Source organism: Elgaria multicarinata, chromosome 13 (genome assembly GCF_023053635.1).
Source record: "Elgaria multicarinata webbii isolate HBS135686 ecotype San Diego chromosome 13, rElgMul1.1.pri, whole genome shotgun sequence".
Taxonomy (NCBI): Eukaryota; Metazoa; Chordata; class Lepidosauria; order Squamata; family Anguidae; genus Elgaria; species Elgaria multicarinata.
In genome coordinates, this window is record NC_086183.1 from 4422213 (window position 1) to 4441037 (window position 18825).

Below are 18825 nucleotides of genomic sequence, written 5' to 3' on the forward strand. Positions count from 1 at the left end.
TCATAGTGTTTTATTCTGTGTTTGTGTAGAACGGCAATTTGCTAAGACACAATAAAGAACTACTCCCGATGCCAGCCATGAGTTGCATTCACCCAGACATTTCTCCCTGGCCCCCCTGTTCGCGGGGCTGCATTTAGCAGAGTGAGTAAGCCCACCCCTTCTCCTGACCCCTCTGCGGTATACAAAATACATCCCACCCGCTCCACCTCTGATTTTGTCTACAGCACCATTGGGGTTGTCTGCTTACGAAAACACTGTGGGATTTCTCCACTCCATGATCCGTTCCCTTCACAAGTCAGGACAGCAGGCAGCGAGAGCTGATACCCTTCCAGGCAGGTGTAACTCACACTCAAGCCCCAGCTGAAATCTGACCCCACAACTTTTCCATTGGGGACGACTTGTGGAGGCTTACAGATGATAGCTAGGCACACACAGAGAGAGAGAGAGAGAGAGAGAGAGAGAAAGAAGGTTTACTTACTGTGGCCATGGACCTTACTTTTCAGAGGAGAGTCCTCTATTTGAACTAGAGATTTACGTATTTTGTTAAATCCATTCCATCTGTGTTTTGTTATCAGGCATCTTTGTTCTGTCATCCGCTGTAGTGACTTTGACACCAGAAGAAACGGCGAGGAGTCAAGTCTGGCATTGAATTCACTCAGGTGTCCTGCATGGCTCTTATCAAATGTATGAAAGCCTGTTTAAAGGACAGTTTTCTTGTTTCTTACAGTAGGCCCTGGATATATTGTGCAACTCTGTAGCTCCTTACATGGGGAGATTGATCAGATAGCAATCCATATGCTAAGGGCTGCTAGCTGTCCAGTGCTGATAAGGGTGTAATCCTCAAATTAAGCATCTGCCAAATTTCCTGTTTGCTTAGCTGTTCTATCTTGCTAGGGAGATGAAGGCCTTTGCTAGACCTACCTGGTAATCCGTGCGGGAGAAGGGATGAGCCCGCGGTGCAGCTAACACTGGTTGTCGCTCCAATCCACACATCAGACGCAATGGGCTAAAGGAAAGCCCCGTCACATCCCCCATTTTTTTTCAAGTAAAGGGCCAGATGCGCACAAATGCTCGTGCACTTAGGCAAGTTTTTTTTTAAAAAAAAAATCGTTCCCCCCAATTTCCCCCCCTGTCCTGATCTTCCCCCTTGCCCCGATCTCCCCACCCTGCCCTGATGGCCACAGCACTCCTGCGGAGTGCTGCACCCCATCCGCTGCTTTTCCTGGCTACTCATGAGTAATTGCGGTAGCTGGGAAAAGCGGTGGAACAGGCTACATGCTCACGGTCTTGGCCTCAGCCTGAGACCACAGGAAATACCGGGACAAAAGTGGTGCCCGTTATCCTGGGGCCAGGGAGGGTTGACCCCTGCCTGAGCGCGGGTCATGGGGACAGGTAACTCATTACTTGCCTGCGATGTTTCAAGCAGAAAAGGTATAAAAGATGGAGCAGAGGCCTAACCAATTTGGCTTCACTTCAGGGGGAAAGTGCACACCAACTTGGAGAACTTGAATAATCTCTACTTACTATGAGGGAAGGTTACAACAGCTGGGATTGTTTACCTTGGAAAAAAGGAGGGTAAGGGGAGACATGATCGAGGTGTACAAAATTATGCATAGTGTGGAGAATGTAGAGAGGGAGCTGGACAACCATCTGTCAGGTATGCTTTAAGGTAGATTCCTGCAATGAGCAGGGGGTTGGACTCAATGGACTACAAGGCCATCGAGTCCAACCCCCTGCTCAATGCAGGAATCCACCCTAAAGCATCCCTGACAGATGGTTATCCAGCTGCCTCTTGAAGGCCTCTAGTGTGGGAGAGCCCACAACCTCCCTAGGTCCATTGTCGTATTGCTCTAACAGTCAGGAAGTTTTTCCTGATGTCCAGCTGGAATCTGGCTTCCTTTAACTTGAGCCTGTTATTCCGTGTCCTGCACTCTGGGAGGATCGAGAAGAGATCCTGGCCCTCCTCTGTGTGACAACCTTTCAAGTATTTGAAGAGTGCTCTCATATCTCCCCTCAATCTTCTCTTCTCCAGGCTAAACATGCCCAGTTCTTTCAGTCTCTCTTTATAGGGCTTTGTTTCCAGACCCCGATCATCCATTTGTTCCTGTTTGCACATGCACATTTTTACTAGTGCACATTTTCAGTAGTGCACATTCGAGTAAATCCCATTCCCAAAAGTCAATCTCCTGTGGAATCTAAAAAACCAAACTCATTTGAAGTCATTGTGGGTTTCTCCAATATTCCTCATTTGAAGAGCTGTGAGAGGGCAGTCCTTTCTTTGGAAGGCATCCTCTATGCCACAGGCTCTCCATTCCATGTCTAGTTTAAAGGTAAAGAATCCTACAAAGGGAGAGGAAGGGCTCTGAAGTTGCCCATCCACACTTTGCACCTGGACAGAAGCAGGGACAAAGGTGGTCGTCGTCTGCTCACAGTCTTCCCCTCTAGGATGAAAAGTGCTGCGTTTCTATGTAAATAGCAGTGATTACTTCCCCACTGGCATCTATGTATATGGATTAAAAATACTGAGGTGGGATTTTTTGCAAATCTACGGCCCACTTTGTCCTTTTTTAGGTAGGTATACTGAATTCCAGATAACAATGAGGGATGAGCAGAAGCCAGTGGGCCCACTCCCAGAGGAGAAGCGGAACGGATCCAGAGTAGATTTCAGAATTCAGAAGTAATTATTTATAGATACAAACAATTACATCCTGCTTTTCTCTCCAGAAAGGTTTTGCTCTGCATGGCTAACAAAGTATAAAAACAGACACAAAAAATGACCCTAATAATCATCCATCATTAAAAGATTATCAGACTAAAATCAACATCAAGAGCAAAGAGCGAAAACTAATGCTGAGTTCAACAAAGCACAACAGAATGAAAACCTGGTTGAAAAAGAAATATCTTTATTTGTTGGTGGAAAGTAAAGAGAGAACGTCATCAGATAGGGGGGAAATTGTGTTTCCTAACTGTCACTACCACCCCACCCCAGCTTCTGTCCCGCAGTACTTCCTCTTTTTTTTCATGGAGAAGAAAGAGGAAGTAAACAATGACCATAAATGCTCATCTGATGATGCGCAGAGAGCAAGCTGACTTGATCTTGTGGGGCAGGGAGTTCCACATCACGGCAACTGTCACTGAGGAAGGCTTCTCTCGCATTGCCACCAGCTGTGCCCCAGGAGGTAAAGGCTCATACAAGAAGACCACAGGATCTCGAAGGAGGGTGTTCTGTTTGTGTTGAGTCTTTTGGATTATAAACAGGGCTCTTGGGCAAGGACCATCTTGTTTTACTGATTGCATGTAAGATGTTGGGGACCTTTTTTAGTTGGGGACCAGGATAAAAATACTCTAAGGCTTTAGCTAGGCCTAAGGTTTATCCCAGGATCGTCCCGGGGTCGTCCCTGCCTGCTCCCGGGATCCCCTGTGTGTCATTTACTTGAACAGGGAGGACCCCGGGACGATCCCGGGATAAACCTTAGGTCTAGCTAAGGCCCAAAAGTACAATCCTACAAATGGCTGGCTGGGGGATGCTGTGAGTTGTAGAGCTTTTTTTTTGGTCTAAACATGCACCAGATTGTGCTCTGAACTGTAGGGCTGACAGATTTGGGTTTCCTTACGGCAGCACACTGCCTCTGGGATCAAAGGTCTGACCTCCTGCCTCCCTGCTTAACACATTCCTCTCTTATCACGTTCCTTTGTTCCTTTCTTATCACGCAGGAACAAACGTCTTGTTTACCCCTAGCAAACATCCTGTTTACTTCTGGCCTCACATAGGAGCAAGGTGATAATGAAAATTACTCCACATAGAAGGAAGGGGGGAGAGAAGAGGGGGGAGGAAAGGGTGGAGAAAGATCTATATAACCACACTGGATGTGTACAATAAATCAGATTCTGCCCTCACACGGTGTACGAGTCTCCTTCACTGAACAAATGCACAGAACATAAATTATGTCACAAGATGTCGCAACAGCAACTAGCTTAAATGGCTTTTTAAAAAAACGGTTAGTCAAATTCACAGAGGTTGGTCATGAAAGGGGGATGGAACCTCCTTGTTCAAAGGCAGTATATCTCTGAGGTTGGTCATGAGGGCTTTCCGGTCAGTTTTCTGGAAGTGCCTGGCTGGCCACTACTGGAGACAAAGGGCTGGATTAGATGGGCCTTTGGAATGATCTAGAAAGGCAAGTCTTGCATTGTGATATGAGAGCTTTGTCCCACCTGGGGCACTCCTGAGGCTACAACTCCCAGCATCCTTCAAGCAGCCATACCTTGGAGACGTTCACAGGCAGGGCATAAAAGCAACACCCCTTGTCTGTCATTTGTGCCTAGCACCTGGTACTCAATGGTATACTGCCCCTGAATATGGAAGTTCCATTTAGCTATCCATGCTAATAGCCTTGTGTTGTTGTTGTTAACCTCCTGGCTTCCCTCTGCCAAAAGGAACTGACTTCAGAAATGCTACCCTGTTCTTTCCACTTCAGAAAGGGCATAGCCAAACACAGCATGGATACAGGTGACCCTTTAGCAAGGGCATGCATAACTATAGCAAGCATCTGAGCATCTGCAACATCCTGCTATATGTGAGGGGAATATTGATCTACATCTGTACCCAACTGAAAACTGGGGGGGGGGAGGGAGTGGGAAATAGTAAAATTCTCCTTTCACTAGTCAGGATGTGGTACTGAGCACCTTTTATCAGCGTAGGGTGATATACCAACTGGGACCTGATCTGGACAGAGGTAGCCTAGCTGGTTTACTGCAATGCGTTATATGTGGGGCTGCATTTAAAAACGGTCCAGAAACTTTAGCTGGTCAAAAATAGAGCAGTGAGATTGTTAATAGCGACTGACCAACGCGATCATATTATGTCAGTACTTTTCTATCTGGACTGGCTGCCAGTCTATGTCTGGGCCCAATTCACATTCAAAGCCCTACGTGAGCTGGGGCCATTTTACCTGATGGGTTGTCTCCTCTCATTTACACCTACTCGGACCCTAAAATCATCTTCAGCAGTCCTCTCTGGGAAGGAAGTGAGGTGGGTGGTAGCTACCAAGATGAGGGCCTTTTTTGCTGTGGCACCCCAGTTGTGGAATAAGCTTCCTGGCACCTATATCGTGCTTTTTTCAGTGCCAGGTCATGACTTTTTCAGGCATTTCATTTTGTTTCCAGTTTCTGTTTTAAATCTGGTACTGAATTTTAAAGTTTTGCAGTGCTACTCATTTGTATTTGGATATTATTTTTAAATTTTATACTGTATTTGATCATCTTGTATTTTATGGTTTTAATTGTTGTGAACCATCCAGAGGGCTTTGGCTATTGGGTGGTACAGAGATGTAATAAATAAATAAAATACCCATGTGGTTGCATGCATAGCCACAGTAAGTTATCCATTTGCTGAATGGCTTGTCTGTATCCGCCAACTGCAATCCAAATTCCTTTGGAAAGCTGAAACTTACATCTTCAGGCCTGCAATGTTTCTGAAAGCGAATCCTGCTCAAAAGAAAACGGTCTCACCTTTGCAGACGGGTTTTGTGCCATTCCAAGTCCGGTCCTTAGTGCAAGTCAAAGCAGACGCTCTGTCCGACTCCATCATGTAGCCGGGCAGGCACTGGAACACGACACTCTTATTGAAGGTGAAGTCATTGCCCAATCGAATGCCATTGGCCGGCACGCCGGGATCCCCACAGTTTATCACTGGGGGGAGGAAAAAGAGATGGGGCAATTAAATCCCCAGCATTCTCAAAAGCAGACTTGCAAAACTGGCCTCTAAATAATCAGAAATTACAAACAAACCATTCCATATGGATATCTTAAATGCAACCCAGTATTATCCCCATATTACGGTTTGCGGGTGGGTGAAGGCAGAGAATAGCTATTGATCTAATTTCTTAATGGTGTACTAGGTAAATTTCTCTCTCCCCCCACCCCCAAAAGACACACACTCACACAATTTTGCAGCTGCATTTCCAGGCACCAAAACTGAAGTGTTGGTGTGGGGTGTGGGGGTGTATTTCAGCTATTGGCAAGTGGGGCATGTACTTTTTAGGGGGTGAAAATCATTGGAGTTCCCTTACCATTCTGATGAGCTGATGACCACCATGTCCCCCTCCACAAAATGCACCATTTGTGGGGTAGGGTGGGGAGGTTGCTGCTACAAAAAATGGGGTCTACCATTTATTTATTTTTTAGAATACCTCCCGTTCCCCAGAATATCCTTTGGAATGCGGCATGCTACTGGGGAAGAAAGATGGCGGCCACCAGCCATCCAGAACTGCAAAGGAGCTCCAGTGAGTTCTCACTTCAGAAAATGCAAAAGAGGAGAGATGATTTCACCCCAATTTCAGTTTGAATTTGAGTGATTTTTTTTTTTTGGACAGTTCCAAAGTCCAGCTTAATTTTACTCTCAGGGTCTATTTTTGTTTGTGAATTTATTTATTTATTTATTTAAAACATTTGTATCCTGCCCTATATCACTAGGATCTCAGGGCAGCGTTCAGACAAAATCATACAATATAAAACAATAAATATACACAGCTAAAAACAAATTAAACCATTAACCAAGTTAAAACCAATATATAATTTAAAAGCAGGAAAAACAATTAAAGCAGTTAAAACAATTTCCAAAGATATCTGGGTGCCAGTGTGAGAATCAGAGTGAGTGCAGCACTAGGTGGGTGGCATCTTAGCCAGATTAAACCGTCAATTACGTTATTGCTTACCGAGGCCTTCTTGAATGCTACCGCCTGTCCCTGTGCCACTCACCCGTACACTCCGGAGTACTCCCGGTCCAAGTTCCATTGACAGTGCAATGCCTACTGAGCACACCTGTGGAGTAATAGCCATCCCGGCATTTGTATATGATGGAGCTGGAGAACACCAGGCCGTCATTAAATATCAGTCTTGCGTTGCTGGGAGTCCCAGGGTTTCCACAAGAAATAACTGCAGTGATTGAATGAATAAAAAGAATAAAATTATCTCCGGCAACGCAGCTGATTGTTCTGGGGATGCTTTGACTTAATAGTCTCCGTAGCTGTTTAATTTTTCATACTATAATTATCCATTTTCAACAACGGGCGTAGTTTAATTTAAATGAATTTTACACAATGTATCGGGAATCTATTTTAGGTTAAGCATTTTTTACTTTGCTTTATGTCGTATTTGTCTGATTTTGCCTTAGCTGTTTTGCATGTTAATGGCCGATGGCCCAAGCAGGAAATAAAGATAATGCTACTAATATAAAAAGACCAAATCAGAAATGTCTGAAGTTACCCACAAACTCAACCTGGGCTGCAAAAGCACTGGGACTGACATGCGAAGACGCTTATTCTGCATCCTGGCCGGCATCAAGGGTCAGTACAGTTGGGCACCTGCCAAGGACCCACGACTCAGCAGGGGTGGACTGAGAGGTGCCCCCTGGAGTTGCTCCTGCTCTTCCCCATTGCAACCTGCTTGTTCACTTGCCTCTGACTCTGGTCTAGACATCAGTGGTGGTCAGAAGGAGGAGCAGGAGATGCCCTGGCCTGCTTGCTCTCTGGCTGCGGAGAAAGCACGTGGTGGCAGCAATGGTGAGAAAGAGGAGGAGGAGGAGGAGGAGGAGGAGGAGGAGGAGGAGGAGGAGGTGACAAGGGCTGTGAGGAGAGGGCCCATGGAGGGTGTCTTGCCCCAAAGACCTCCAAAGCCTGGAGACAGCAACCATCATGGCATGATGTTTTCTAGCTGAGTGCTGTCTACTGTGACTGCAAGCAACTCCCCTAACTCAAACAGTGAAGTCTGTCCCAGCCCCAGTATCCATAAACTGGGCTGGGCGGTCGAACCTAGGATCCTCCGCAGGCAAAGCAGGTGCTCTACAGGTCTATGTGGGCTAGTGCTGTGCACGAATGGAGGCTGGTGACTCCAACGCCAGTGGGGCTGTGAATCCACTCTGGGTTTCAGTCAGAACTTTAAAGGAACAATCCAAAGTGCTGAAATTCATCCCCAAAATGGGTTGAGCACCCCGGACAGCTCCTTTTCAGCTCTGGCTGGTTCTGGCTAAACCCCAGAGCAGATTCACTGCCCCACTGCAGTAGGAGCAACCAGCCTCCACTGAGGTACGCTCTGCATGCCGGCAGCTGTCCAAAGATTTCCCCCGTCCTGCTACTTGAGATCCCCTTTTAAACTAAAGATCTGAAACTTTTTGCATGCAGGATGTGTGGAACTGAAGGGACCAATCAGCTGCAAAACTAAACAGGAAAACACAACAAAGGCTGTGGAGGGGTGTGTGTGGAACAAATAAGTATATAGGAAAACACAGTAGCCTTTATTTTCTAAAAGATCCTCATTTCTCTTCCTGCCCCTGCAACTACATAGCTGTTTGACCAGTTTGCTTTGTGTTTCGCATGCAAAGTCCTCTACCACTGACCTGTAGCAATGCATTATGGTGGACAGTGGGCCTTAGGAGCCAATCCTGAACACACTTAGAAGGGAGCAAACCTCAGCGAGACTTACTTCTGGGTGGACGTGCAGAGGATTGCTCTGTTAGACACGTTAACTGCATCCCAGAGCATGCCTGAAAGACAACTGGATGCATTTTCACATGCTGTAGGCTGCGAGCGGGAACGCAGGATATATCACAAGGAATATAATATGCCCCCCCCCACACCCCCCCTCTAGGTCTCTGAAGGTCCTTCAACTATATGGCTTACTTCTGAGCTGACTTGTAGAGGATCGCACTGTGAGAAGAATATCTGTTTCTACAAGGGGTTGAGAAGAATCGGCGCTTTGCTCCTCAATTAAATCCTGGAGCATGCTGGAAGTTGTAGGACTTCTTTTGTCTAAATATGCACCGGGTTGTGCCCTAAATGTATCTGTTAAAGAGGCTGTCGGTCTACGAGGCTCATAAGTGTGACTTCTGACCTGCCACCTGATCCTTATTCTGGATTAGTGACCTAAAAATCTCCTTTATGCTTCCCTTACTGCTGCTGAAGAAAAGGGCTGAAATCATTCCCTAATGAGATGCTACAACGTATTTGGTGAGATCCAGCTTTGGAATAAGATGCGGTGGGAAACCTCTAGCTTCCTCTGAAGCCCTTTGCTTACAAGCCGGCAATTTCACATGCTATTTAATTTAAACAGTAACTTACATTTGGGGTGACGGGTGAGGGCAAGAACAGCAACAAACTGCACACAGCAACAGCAATTGTAAAGGTAACCTTCATCAGTTATATCAAAACACAGGACAAAATGATGTTCACCAATTCAAATCCAACACAGCGGCATTAATTTAAAACGAGGAGCACGGCTGTCCACGTTCGGCGAAGTCCTGTCTCTTGTCACACTTAAATGGCTAAATTTTCAACGAAGAGCATCATCAGATGAGTGTTTTATCACACACTCGTTACTGACCATTCATGGTTTTTCATGGGTCCTTTTGACTAGGGTGACCATTTGGAAAGGAGGACAGGGCTCCTGTATCTTTAAGAGTTGCATAGAAAAGGGTATTTCAGCAGGTGTCATTTGTATGCAGGCAGCACTTGGTGAAATTCCCTCTTCATCACAAGAGTTAAAACTGCAGAAGCTATACTAGAGTGACCACGTACAAAAGAGGGCAGGGCTACTGCAGCTTTAACTGTTGTGATGAAGAGGGGATTTCACCAGGTGCTGCATGCATACGAATGACACCTGCTGAAATCCCCTTTTCTCTACAGCTGTTAAAAATACAGGAGCCCTTCCCTCTTTTCCATAGGGTCACCCTACTTTTGATGATGCCGTCTGCCTCTTGTACCTCTCCCACTCCTTCTGCTCTATTTTCCATGACAAAATAAGACCAGGTGAATCCTATTTATTTATTTATTGTGGAGAAACTTGCCGCCATTTCCTGCTGTGTACTGAGAAAGCAGCGCGATAAAAACAGCCACGTGGTGGTTGCTGCTTCCTCTTTCTTTCCCCGTGTGACGAAAGAGGAAGGTGCTCATCCCTAATGTGTATGTTCCTAATGTGGAACAGAAAAGTGACAATAGGGAAATCTGATTCCCCCCACCCCCGCTCCCCATCTAATGACGCTCAAAAGCCCCATTTGTAATCCAGTCAGGGATGTGACCAGTAATGTTGCAACCAGCAATGAAAATGGCAGCAACGAAAGGCACAAACCGCATGTGGGAAATCTTGTGAGGTCTGCTTTTCCCTCATCCCTGCACTACTTCCACATTTGGACTCTTGCTTAGCCGGGGAGAAAATTTTGCTCATTTTTTGTTTTGTTGCCTTTTCGTTTGAATGCCTATTTCCATTTTTTAAAAAAATCACTAAAAATGTAAACCAAATGAAGCCTGACACATCTGTGTGGGAAGTGGGCCTGGCTATGAGGCAGCCTGTGTTTCATAAAACGGAGACGCAAATGCTGCAGAGTTCCAATGCCTGGCGATTAATTAACTTGCTTCATTTCAAACCATTTGTGGCCTTTGAAATATTGATTGGATTTTTTTTTAAAAAAAGTCATTTTCCCCCTGTGAAATTTTATGATTATAGAAAGAAAGAAAAAGAAGACTTTTCAAATTAATAATCCCACTAGAGAACAAGCACTGTTACATTAATTGCCAAATTATCTAGAACAGGAAGACTCATATCCCTGTTGTGCGCCAGGCATTTGAGGCAGAGGGAAAGGAGGTCTACTCAGATGCAGGACAGCTGGCGTTGCTTTTTGGGAAATAATTTCAGTCATAGGAGGAGCAACAAACCAGAAGTTACCCTGAAATAGAGTGCTTGATTAGGGATATATGAGAACCCGTTTTCAGTTTGATCAGGATTTACTCAATTCACACCTTCCAGACCAACATACCCAAATGCAACTATAGAGACTTTGTATTTCTGGGCGCAAAGATTACTGCAGACGCTGACTGCAGCCAGGCCCCTTCCAACTCTGCTATTCTATGATTCTATGATTCTATGAAATCAGAAGATGTTTACTTCTTGGGAGAACAGCAATGACAAATCTTGATAAAATAGTTAAGAGCAGAGACACCACGCTGACAACGAAGACCCGCATAGTTAAAGCAATGGTATTCCCCGTAGTAACCTATGGCTGCAAGAGCTGGACCATAAGGAAGGCTGAGTGAAAGAAGATAGATGCTTTTGAACTGTGGTGTTGGAGGACAATTCTGAGAGTGCCTTGGACTGCAAGAAGATCAAACCAGTCCATACTCCAGGAAATAAAGCCAGACTGCTCACTTGAGGGAATGGTATTAAAGGCAAAACTAAAGTGCTTTGGCCACATAATGAGAAGACAGGACACCCTGGAGAAGATGCTGATGCTAGGGAAAGTGGAAGGCAAAAGGAAGAGGGGCTGACCAAAGGCAAAATGGATGGCTGATATTCTAGAGGCGATAAACTCAACCTTGGGGGAGCTAGGGGTGGCAATGGCCGACAGAAAGCTCTGGCGTGGGCTGGTCCATGAAGTCACGAAGAGTTGGAAGCAACTGAACGAATAAACAACAACAAAATGTGATTTGTGGACTAATAAATAAATAAATTAATCCATTCAACAGCCTGCGTAGCTTTGAAAATTAGGCATGAAAAGAGGCACACTTTTGAAAAATGCTCACAAGCATACTTTAACCAATGGGAGAAGAATGTTACATTTCAATGATGCGCAGGATGCAAACATTTGGGGAAATACATGTGGAAACAGGAACCAATTTTCATGAGAAAACAAACAAATGAAGATCACAATCTGATACTGAGATGAGAGAGAATGAGCTTTGGGTTGGAATTTGGAGAACTTTGGCAAACTCTAGGTTTGTCTGTATGCGCATGCCTTGGTTTGATGCATGACTCTGCACAGAGGCTGAGGATTTAGACCCATTGAGTGAGAAACCTCAATGCACAGCTCTGGCATCTCAACCGCTGCCCATATTTTCTCAGTTCTCACCGATGAAAATGCAAGGATACATCTGGAGGCCACGGAGTGATGCCAGACCGCATGGCTTCAAGTCAAGGTTGAACACCTTTAAATTCCTGCTAGCTCTCTACCGGTGGGTAGCAGCTAGCAGCACATTTTCCCCATTGTGTTCCATTATTACTTCATGGGATTGCTGCCCTGTCATCCACTCTGCTTGAGAGATTCATCAGACAAGCATTTTATCGCATGCTCGCTACTGCCCACTTATGGATGCGTGGGTGTCCTGTAGACGATGTCCCACCACCACCACCACCCATGCCTCCCGCTCCTCCCGCTCATTTTTCCATTGCAAAATTGACCCCCAAAGTCCGACTTTGTTTAAAAAAACCAAACAAACCAAAAACAGAATGTGCCGCAATCTCCTGTTGTTTGCAGGAAAAGCAGCGCGATAGAAACAGCCCCTGGATGGAGCACGTGGTCTTGGTTTACTTCCTCTTTCTTCCCCACCCCAACAGCACCTATACAGACATCACATATAACACATACAAACAAAGATATACATGAAACAACTGCAATTGCACTAAAACATTTAAGGGTGTGGTTAAGGTACAGTTTACTTCCTCTTTCCTGTTGGGGAAGGAGAGGAAGTAATGAGGGACATAAGTAGGGGTGGAGAAGTGAGGGTAAGAAAATGCGATTTCCCCCCATGTGATGATGCTCTGAATCCTGGGTTAAGTTGGATTATTTCTAAAACAAATCTTGAACATACGAACATAACAACAGCCATGCTGGATCACACCAAGAGTGGATCAGTATTCTGTCCACACAATGGCAAACCAGCTGTCGACAAGCAGGACACGGAACCAGGCAACACCCTCCCACCCATTCTCCCCAGGAACCGGTGTACATAGGCTTAACTGCCTCTTATTTCTGGAGTCAGCATAGAGGCATCAAGACTAGGAGCCACTGAGAGATGTGCCAATTCTTGCAACTGCCGCATAAATATTTCTGATTGCTTCTCCCTATAAAAGGTCTCTTCAAGCAGACAACTAGCACACCATGAAGAAGGCTCGCCACTTACTCTCCTCCTCCTCTGCTAGTTTTCCACTTGCAGTGTGTTCTGTTCTTTTGCATGGGGGGGGGGCATTCCAAAATAGGACCTCCCCCTTTATTCCAGCCTTAAGCCCTCTCTCTCATCTCAGCATCCATCGCTTTGTTCTGCTGCCCTGGGAGATTCAGCCTTGGAGCGTCATCAGGTGAGAGTTTTATAACACCTTGGAATATCCTGCTACCCCCCTCAGTGGGCCATATGGCCCCTGGTTGAGAAATGCTGCTCTAAAGGAGCTGTCCGAGGTACAGCCAGAAGTGATATGCCTTACACCATCCCATAGCTACAACCCATAACGAAAGAGGTGCTGAAGGGATCCCAGCTTGAGACATCATAGCTCTCGGTTGCTTGAAGCAGGCCGGGTACAGGAGACCAAAGTCAGAACATGGTGCTCCGTGATTTCTGGGGTTCTTTTCTAACAGCGGCATCCTGTGAGTTAGACTTCATGTTTGAATGCCGTCCCTCCAAAAACCTCCACGTTCCCTTCCCCTTGTCCTGAATACAAATCAAAGGTGGCCTCAAACTACACTTTATTATGAATTACTTTCTGTCCCCAGGTCGGTGAGACCCTAACATCAAAGGATCTGCATTAGGGGTATAATATTCCTATTAATCACAAAGTTGTGATTAAAAGTCCCTGCTTGGGATCAGTATTCTTCATTGCTTTTGAACTTCACAAGTTATTTATCAAGAGATTAATATACATAACTCCTCCCCAGCTCCATCAAATAATAATAATAAAAATAAAATAAAAAATGAAGATTTTTGACAGGGGGGGAGGAAATCAAAACCTCCAGCCTCCAGTCCATTAATAAATGGGGCACAGCATCTTTTCAATCATTGGCTGCATCAATTCAGAATAAATTTCCAACTCATTTGCAAAGCTCAGCTTTCGGAACAGAGAGACGGATGAGCTCACATGGGTCTCTGTGCACATCATTTTCCTGCTTCTCTCTGGCTTTTGTGGCTTCCGCTGATTGATTTTTAAATACTTCTGTAACAGCAACCATCTGAAAAGTTTGCCTGAGGTTTATCACACTGGATTTTCCCCTCCCCTTTTCTTCACATAGCAGCGAACCAAGAGGATGTGTGTGTGTGTGTGTGTGTGTGTGTGTGTGTGAGAGAGAGAGAGAGAGAGAGAGAGAGAGAGAGAGAGAGAGAATATGTCTATGAAGCTTCTAATAGGACATTTAATGTAAATTAGTCTGGCATGAGATGTCTTTGGGAAGACATCTGCTGTATTTCCTCCTGCCTGCTCAAACCAACAGCGGGATTCGTAGATTACGAAGGTTTGGGATTTGAAGCATAAAATCATAGAATCATAGAATAGCAGAGTTGGAAGGGGCCTACAAGGCCATCGAGTCCAACCCCCTGCTCAAGGCAGGAATCCACCCTAAAGCATCCCTGACAGATGGTTGTCCAGTAGCTTTTCTGGGGCATTTCCTTGAAATCAATTAATGCATCATGTTTTTTTAAAAATGTCAGCACACTGCCAGGCTTCCCCCCTGCTCATTGCCCTCACGTCAAAGTATGCATCAGGCTGGTAATTCTGGGGCCTGACCTCTCACGACCACAGGGTGAGCTTTAGAGACACAAAACTAATGGGCTGGAGATGGCACTGGTCCAGTTGTGGTCACTGGAGTTGGAATGCCTTAGCCGGGAGAGGGGGCAGAATCAGTGGCTCTGAGGCGGCACGGATCCCTTGGCCACGGTCTGGTCAGTGGCAGCACCCCTGGCCCTTTCTTCCGAGATCAGCCTTCCCCAACCTGGTGCCCCCCAAATGTTTTTGCACTACAACCCCTAGCTTTTCAGGCCATTGCCCATGATTGCTGGGGCTGATGGGAGTTGAAGTCAAAAGCATCTGGATGACAGCAGGTTGGGGAAGTCTGCTTTGGACCCTGGGTGTGTCCCTGATGGGTTTGCTGCCACGAGGGATGTCAGAGAAATCCACAATGAATTCAAATGATTTCAGGCTTGAATGAATCCAGTCTGTGGATTCTGCACTGGACCAGCTTCTCCCGAGTCACACAGATTGTGCAGACTTGAGAACTGGTGGGTTTTTTAAAATTCTCTGGAATTTTATGCAAATTTAGTCATAAGTATTTGAAAAATATATATTGAAAAATAAAAAATGCACCAACTGAAAATGCACATCCCCCCCACCGCAGATTAAAGTGTAAAATGTGCATGTTGAAGAGATTGGTGCATTTTGGGGGATTTACACATTTTTGGAAGTGCGCATTTGCACACGAACGCAAGCTCAGGAAATTGAGAAAAATCGAGTACCTTCGATGAGTAGATGACAGAATGAAAGACGCCTGACCACCCATGAAATACAGGCAGAACGGAATTTTAAAAAATCTGTACATGCCTAGCTGAGCCCTAGAAGCTTCTGAGTTTTGCCCCTCCCCTACACGTGGTGCCCCTACCACACCTCCACCAACAAGGGGAGGAGAGGAGCCAACCCAACAGCTCCTGCATGGATGGCAGAACTGGCAGAGGCAGCAGGAGGCAGTGGGTGGGTGTGGTGATGACAGGTAGACGAAAACAGGGAAAGCCGAGCCTATGCGAATATACTTCTCCCCACATGTGTTGTTGCTTCTGGGATGGGGCGCTAAAGGTGAGCTATTAACTGCACCCACCTTCGCATTCTGGCTGAGTGCCACTCCAGGACCCGTTGGCTTGACACATTCTCTGCAGCGAGCCACGGAGCGTGTAGCCCGGCTCACAGCTGAACCAGACAGTGCTCTCCACGCCTAACTCATTCCCACCATGCCGGATGCCATGAGAGGGGATTCCGGGGTCACCACACAGACCTTGGATGCTTCCTGCAAAAGAGAAAGCAGAAGTACGGTCAGTCAGGGAGCTGCTCTCTTTATCTCTCTTCCTGCACCATGGCAGAAAGGAGTTACCAGCAGCAGATGGTGCAGTACAAGGAGAACAGGAAGCTGGAACCAGAATTGGTTGGATGTCAAGATATGGTTTGAACACTGAACATTTCCACACCCCCCCCCAAGGGAAGGCATTATTGGATTACAACAGGGATGACTCTACCAATGGACCATGGGCCAAGATGTGGTTCGAAGTGCCCCCTCCATCCAAAATTTTAATCAAGGTATTGTTAAAATGGGTGTCCACACTTCCAGTCATAAGGAAATGGAGGGTGGGAGAATTGAAGTTGTTAAAGACTCAAAGAGATTTAGGTTCCATCTTTCATGTGTACGTAATATGTAATTATGCATATTGGTATGTAAGGTGGGCCAGAGCGCCTGCCCTGCATAAATGGAAACCCTTTACTACTAAACGTCGCCAGCTTGTGAGAGCCTTGCGTTGTAAAATATACTTCTGGATCAGGGCTGGGCAAAGTGTACTCCGTGGGCACCTTGCTATTTTGATTCTTCCAGAATGGCATTCTAGCAACGTAGGGGCCTCAAAATGGTTTCAAAATGCTTCAGTCATATGTACACAGTGCTTCTGTAAGCACTAGGCGAATAAAAGAAGGCGAACCAAGAGCAGCAGCAGCAGCAGCAGTGGACTCTACTGGGCCCCACACATTTGCCCAAGCATTCCATGTGCTGGTGCCTAGGGCCGACGAGCACTACCAGGGCCCAGTGGTCCGGAATGGGGCCTGGGGCCCAACTATGTTACATGGCTTGGAGAGGTCCGGAAGTGCTTGGGGGATAGGAGTGGGAATTATTATTATTATTATTATTTATTTATATAGCACCATCAATGTACATGGTGCTGTACAGAGTAAAACAGTAAATAGCAAGACTCTGCCGCATAGGCTTACAATCTAGGGGGGAAGAGGCAGCCAAGGACCCTGCCTCATCCTGCCTGAATGCCGCGGGACTCACAGCACATGGCTTGCCACAGAGGGCATCCCTCGCCAGCCAGCCATGTGGCCCAGGGGAGGCTGTCACTAGGAGTCGGCCAGTCCTGCTCTCTGGGCTTCATCTAGGGCCGGGGTGAGGGAGTGGGCATCCAAGCAGGCCTGCCCAAAGCAGGGGGAGCGAGTGCCACTGGCAGGCCTTCCGACGATGCCGGGCGGCAAGGGGTGCCTGGGCTTCTGGCAGCCTTCCTCCTCTGGGCGCCTTCCTGCTGCTTGGGATGGGAGTTTCCTACCCACAGGCTGTGCTGGCTACATTTTTTTAGCCAGTCCGCCCTTGCTGCCCCCCCCCCCGATTGTGTGTGTGTGTGTGTGTGTGTGTGTGTGTGTGTGTGTGTGTGTGAACTGCCCAGGGAGCTTCAGCTATGGGGCAGTATATAAATGTAATAAACAAATACATACATACATAAATCTGGGCCTCCTAACCTGAATCCTAACTCTGAGCTGTGTCTTCCCAGCAGAAAAGGAATTACCTCTGCCCCTCTCCCCTCAGCAGGTCTCCCCCAGGATTTTTCAAGCCTACCTTTGCAGCTATTAAGAAACAGAAATGAGTTTTTCGAAAACAAAACATGGGGATTGGTATTCTTGGGGTAGCTGGATTCTGCAGCGAATGCTTCGTTCTGCGCAACAGCTTCTGCACTTTCACAGAATTCACACACAAATATGGAAGTCGCATGCCAACGGCTCGAGCATCAAATGTAGCACACACACACACACACACACACACACACACACACACACACACACACACTTGGGTAGCTCTCAGTACAATCCTAGCCAGATGTACACAGCAGCAGCTGCCACTGTATGGTGGGTTTTCTTTTCCCCCATTGGGTTTGGTTTGGCAGCTCTGCTTTCCTTCAAGCTGAAAATTGCAAGATGCTTAAAAGCCACCTGTTGTTCTCACTGAGACGGGGCTTCTGGCTTTGTTGGGAATCCAGTGGAGAAACAGACGCTCCAGTGAGCCAGTGAGTCATTTGATCTCAGAGTTAAGAGGGACGTGGAACATCCAAGGAGGCCCACGTCGAAGGGAGGCTTTTGACAGCTGGAGTTGTGCTGGCTCCTTCTCTCATATGGCGGCCAGCTGGTCTTGGCTTTTCCCACCAACCAGTTTTGTAAACACAGAAAGTCCCCAAACCAGCAATGGCCTCCATCCCCCTTCTTTTTAATTGAACATGTGGGGGCCTTTCTGAGTGCAAACTCTACTTCTGGGCTACAGCACCTCCCTAACGGGGCTTGCAAAGCTCATGTCTGATGTAAATGTCGAGTGAGTACTTTTTATCTTTGATGAGGAGACCTGTTTGCAAAGGCGGAAGAAAAACGTCCCCTCGTGGATGAGTCATAGTGTCAGAGACTAATCCAAAGGCCCCCAACTCACAATGCCCGGCTATGAATCAGAGCCCTTTCATTCACTTACCGTTTCCACAATCCAGATCACAGCAGAGCCACAAGCAAAGATACTCATTTATTTATTTCACATGAAGCAGCATTCAGACATTACATTCTCCATCTGCTGCCTGAAGTGGTGCATGCCACAGACACATCAGAGCAACCTGCTGATTGTGTCTTTCAGGCAAGAACTGTAGCATGTTCTCATCACCCAGAAATAGGGTGTGTGTGTGTGTCTGTGTGTGTGTGGAGAGACAGGCAGATGGGAGACAGGCAGACAGATCCTTCTGGTGTTTTAAATGGATATTGTTGTTTTTATACTTTGGGTGGTTTTATAGGCCCCTTCCAACTCTACTATTCTATGATTCTATGATGGGCCATTTCAGAGTACAGTAAAGTCCTTCATAAACACTTCTCTTCCCATGCTTGTATACAGAGAATTAATCTGTGGCAGGGGTTGGGCAATTTGTGACCAGCCCAGATATTTTGACCTACAACACTCATTGGCTCTAGGCAGCATACCAAATGGCAATGGGTGATGGGAGTTGTAGGCCAAAACATCTGGAGGGCTACGTA

The 18825-nt window shown here is 46.4% G+C and overlaps 1 protein-coding gene across 1 annotated transcript in view; it reads right to left on the reverse strand.

The window, feature by feature from the left end:
- CSMD2 (CUB and Sushi multiple domains 2) overlaps nt 1-18825 on the reverse strand; it is a 784677-nt gene that overhangs the window by 21651 nt on the left and 744201 nt on the right. The window contains exons 57-60 of the mRNA XM_063140724.1: nt 15614-15799; nt 6757-6933; nt 5509-5688; nt 248-421 (exon numbers count right to left, since the gene is read on the reverse strand). Coding sequence (XP_062996794.1) covers nt 248-421; nt 5509-5688; nt 6757-6933; nt 15614-15799 — 717 coding nt within the window. The remainder of the gene's footprint in view (nt 1-247; nt 422-5508; nt 5689-6756; nt 6934-15613; nt 15800-18825) is intronic.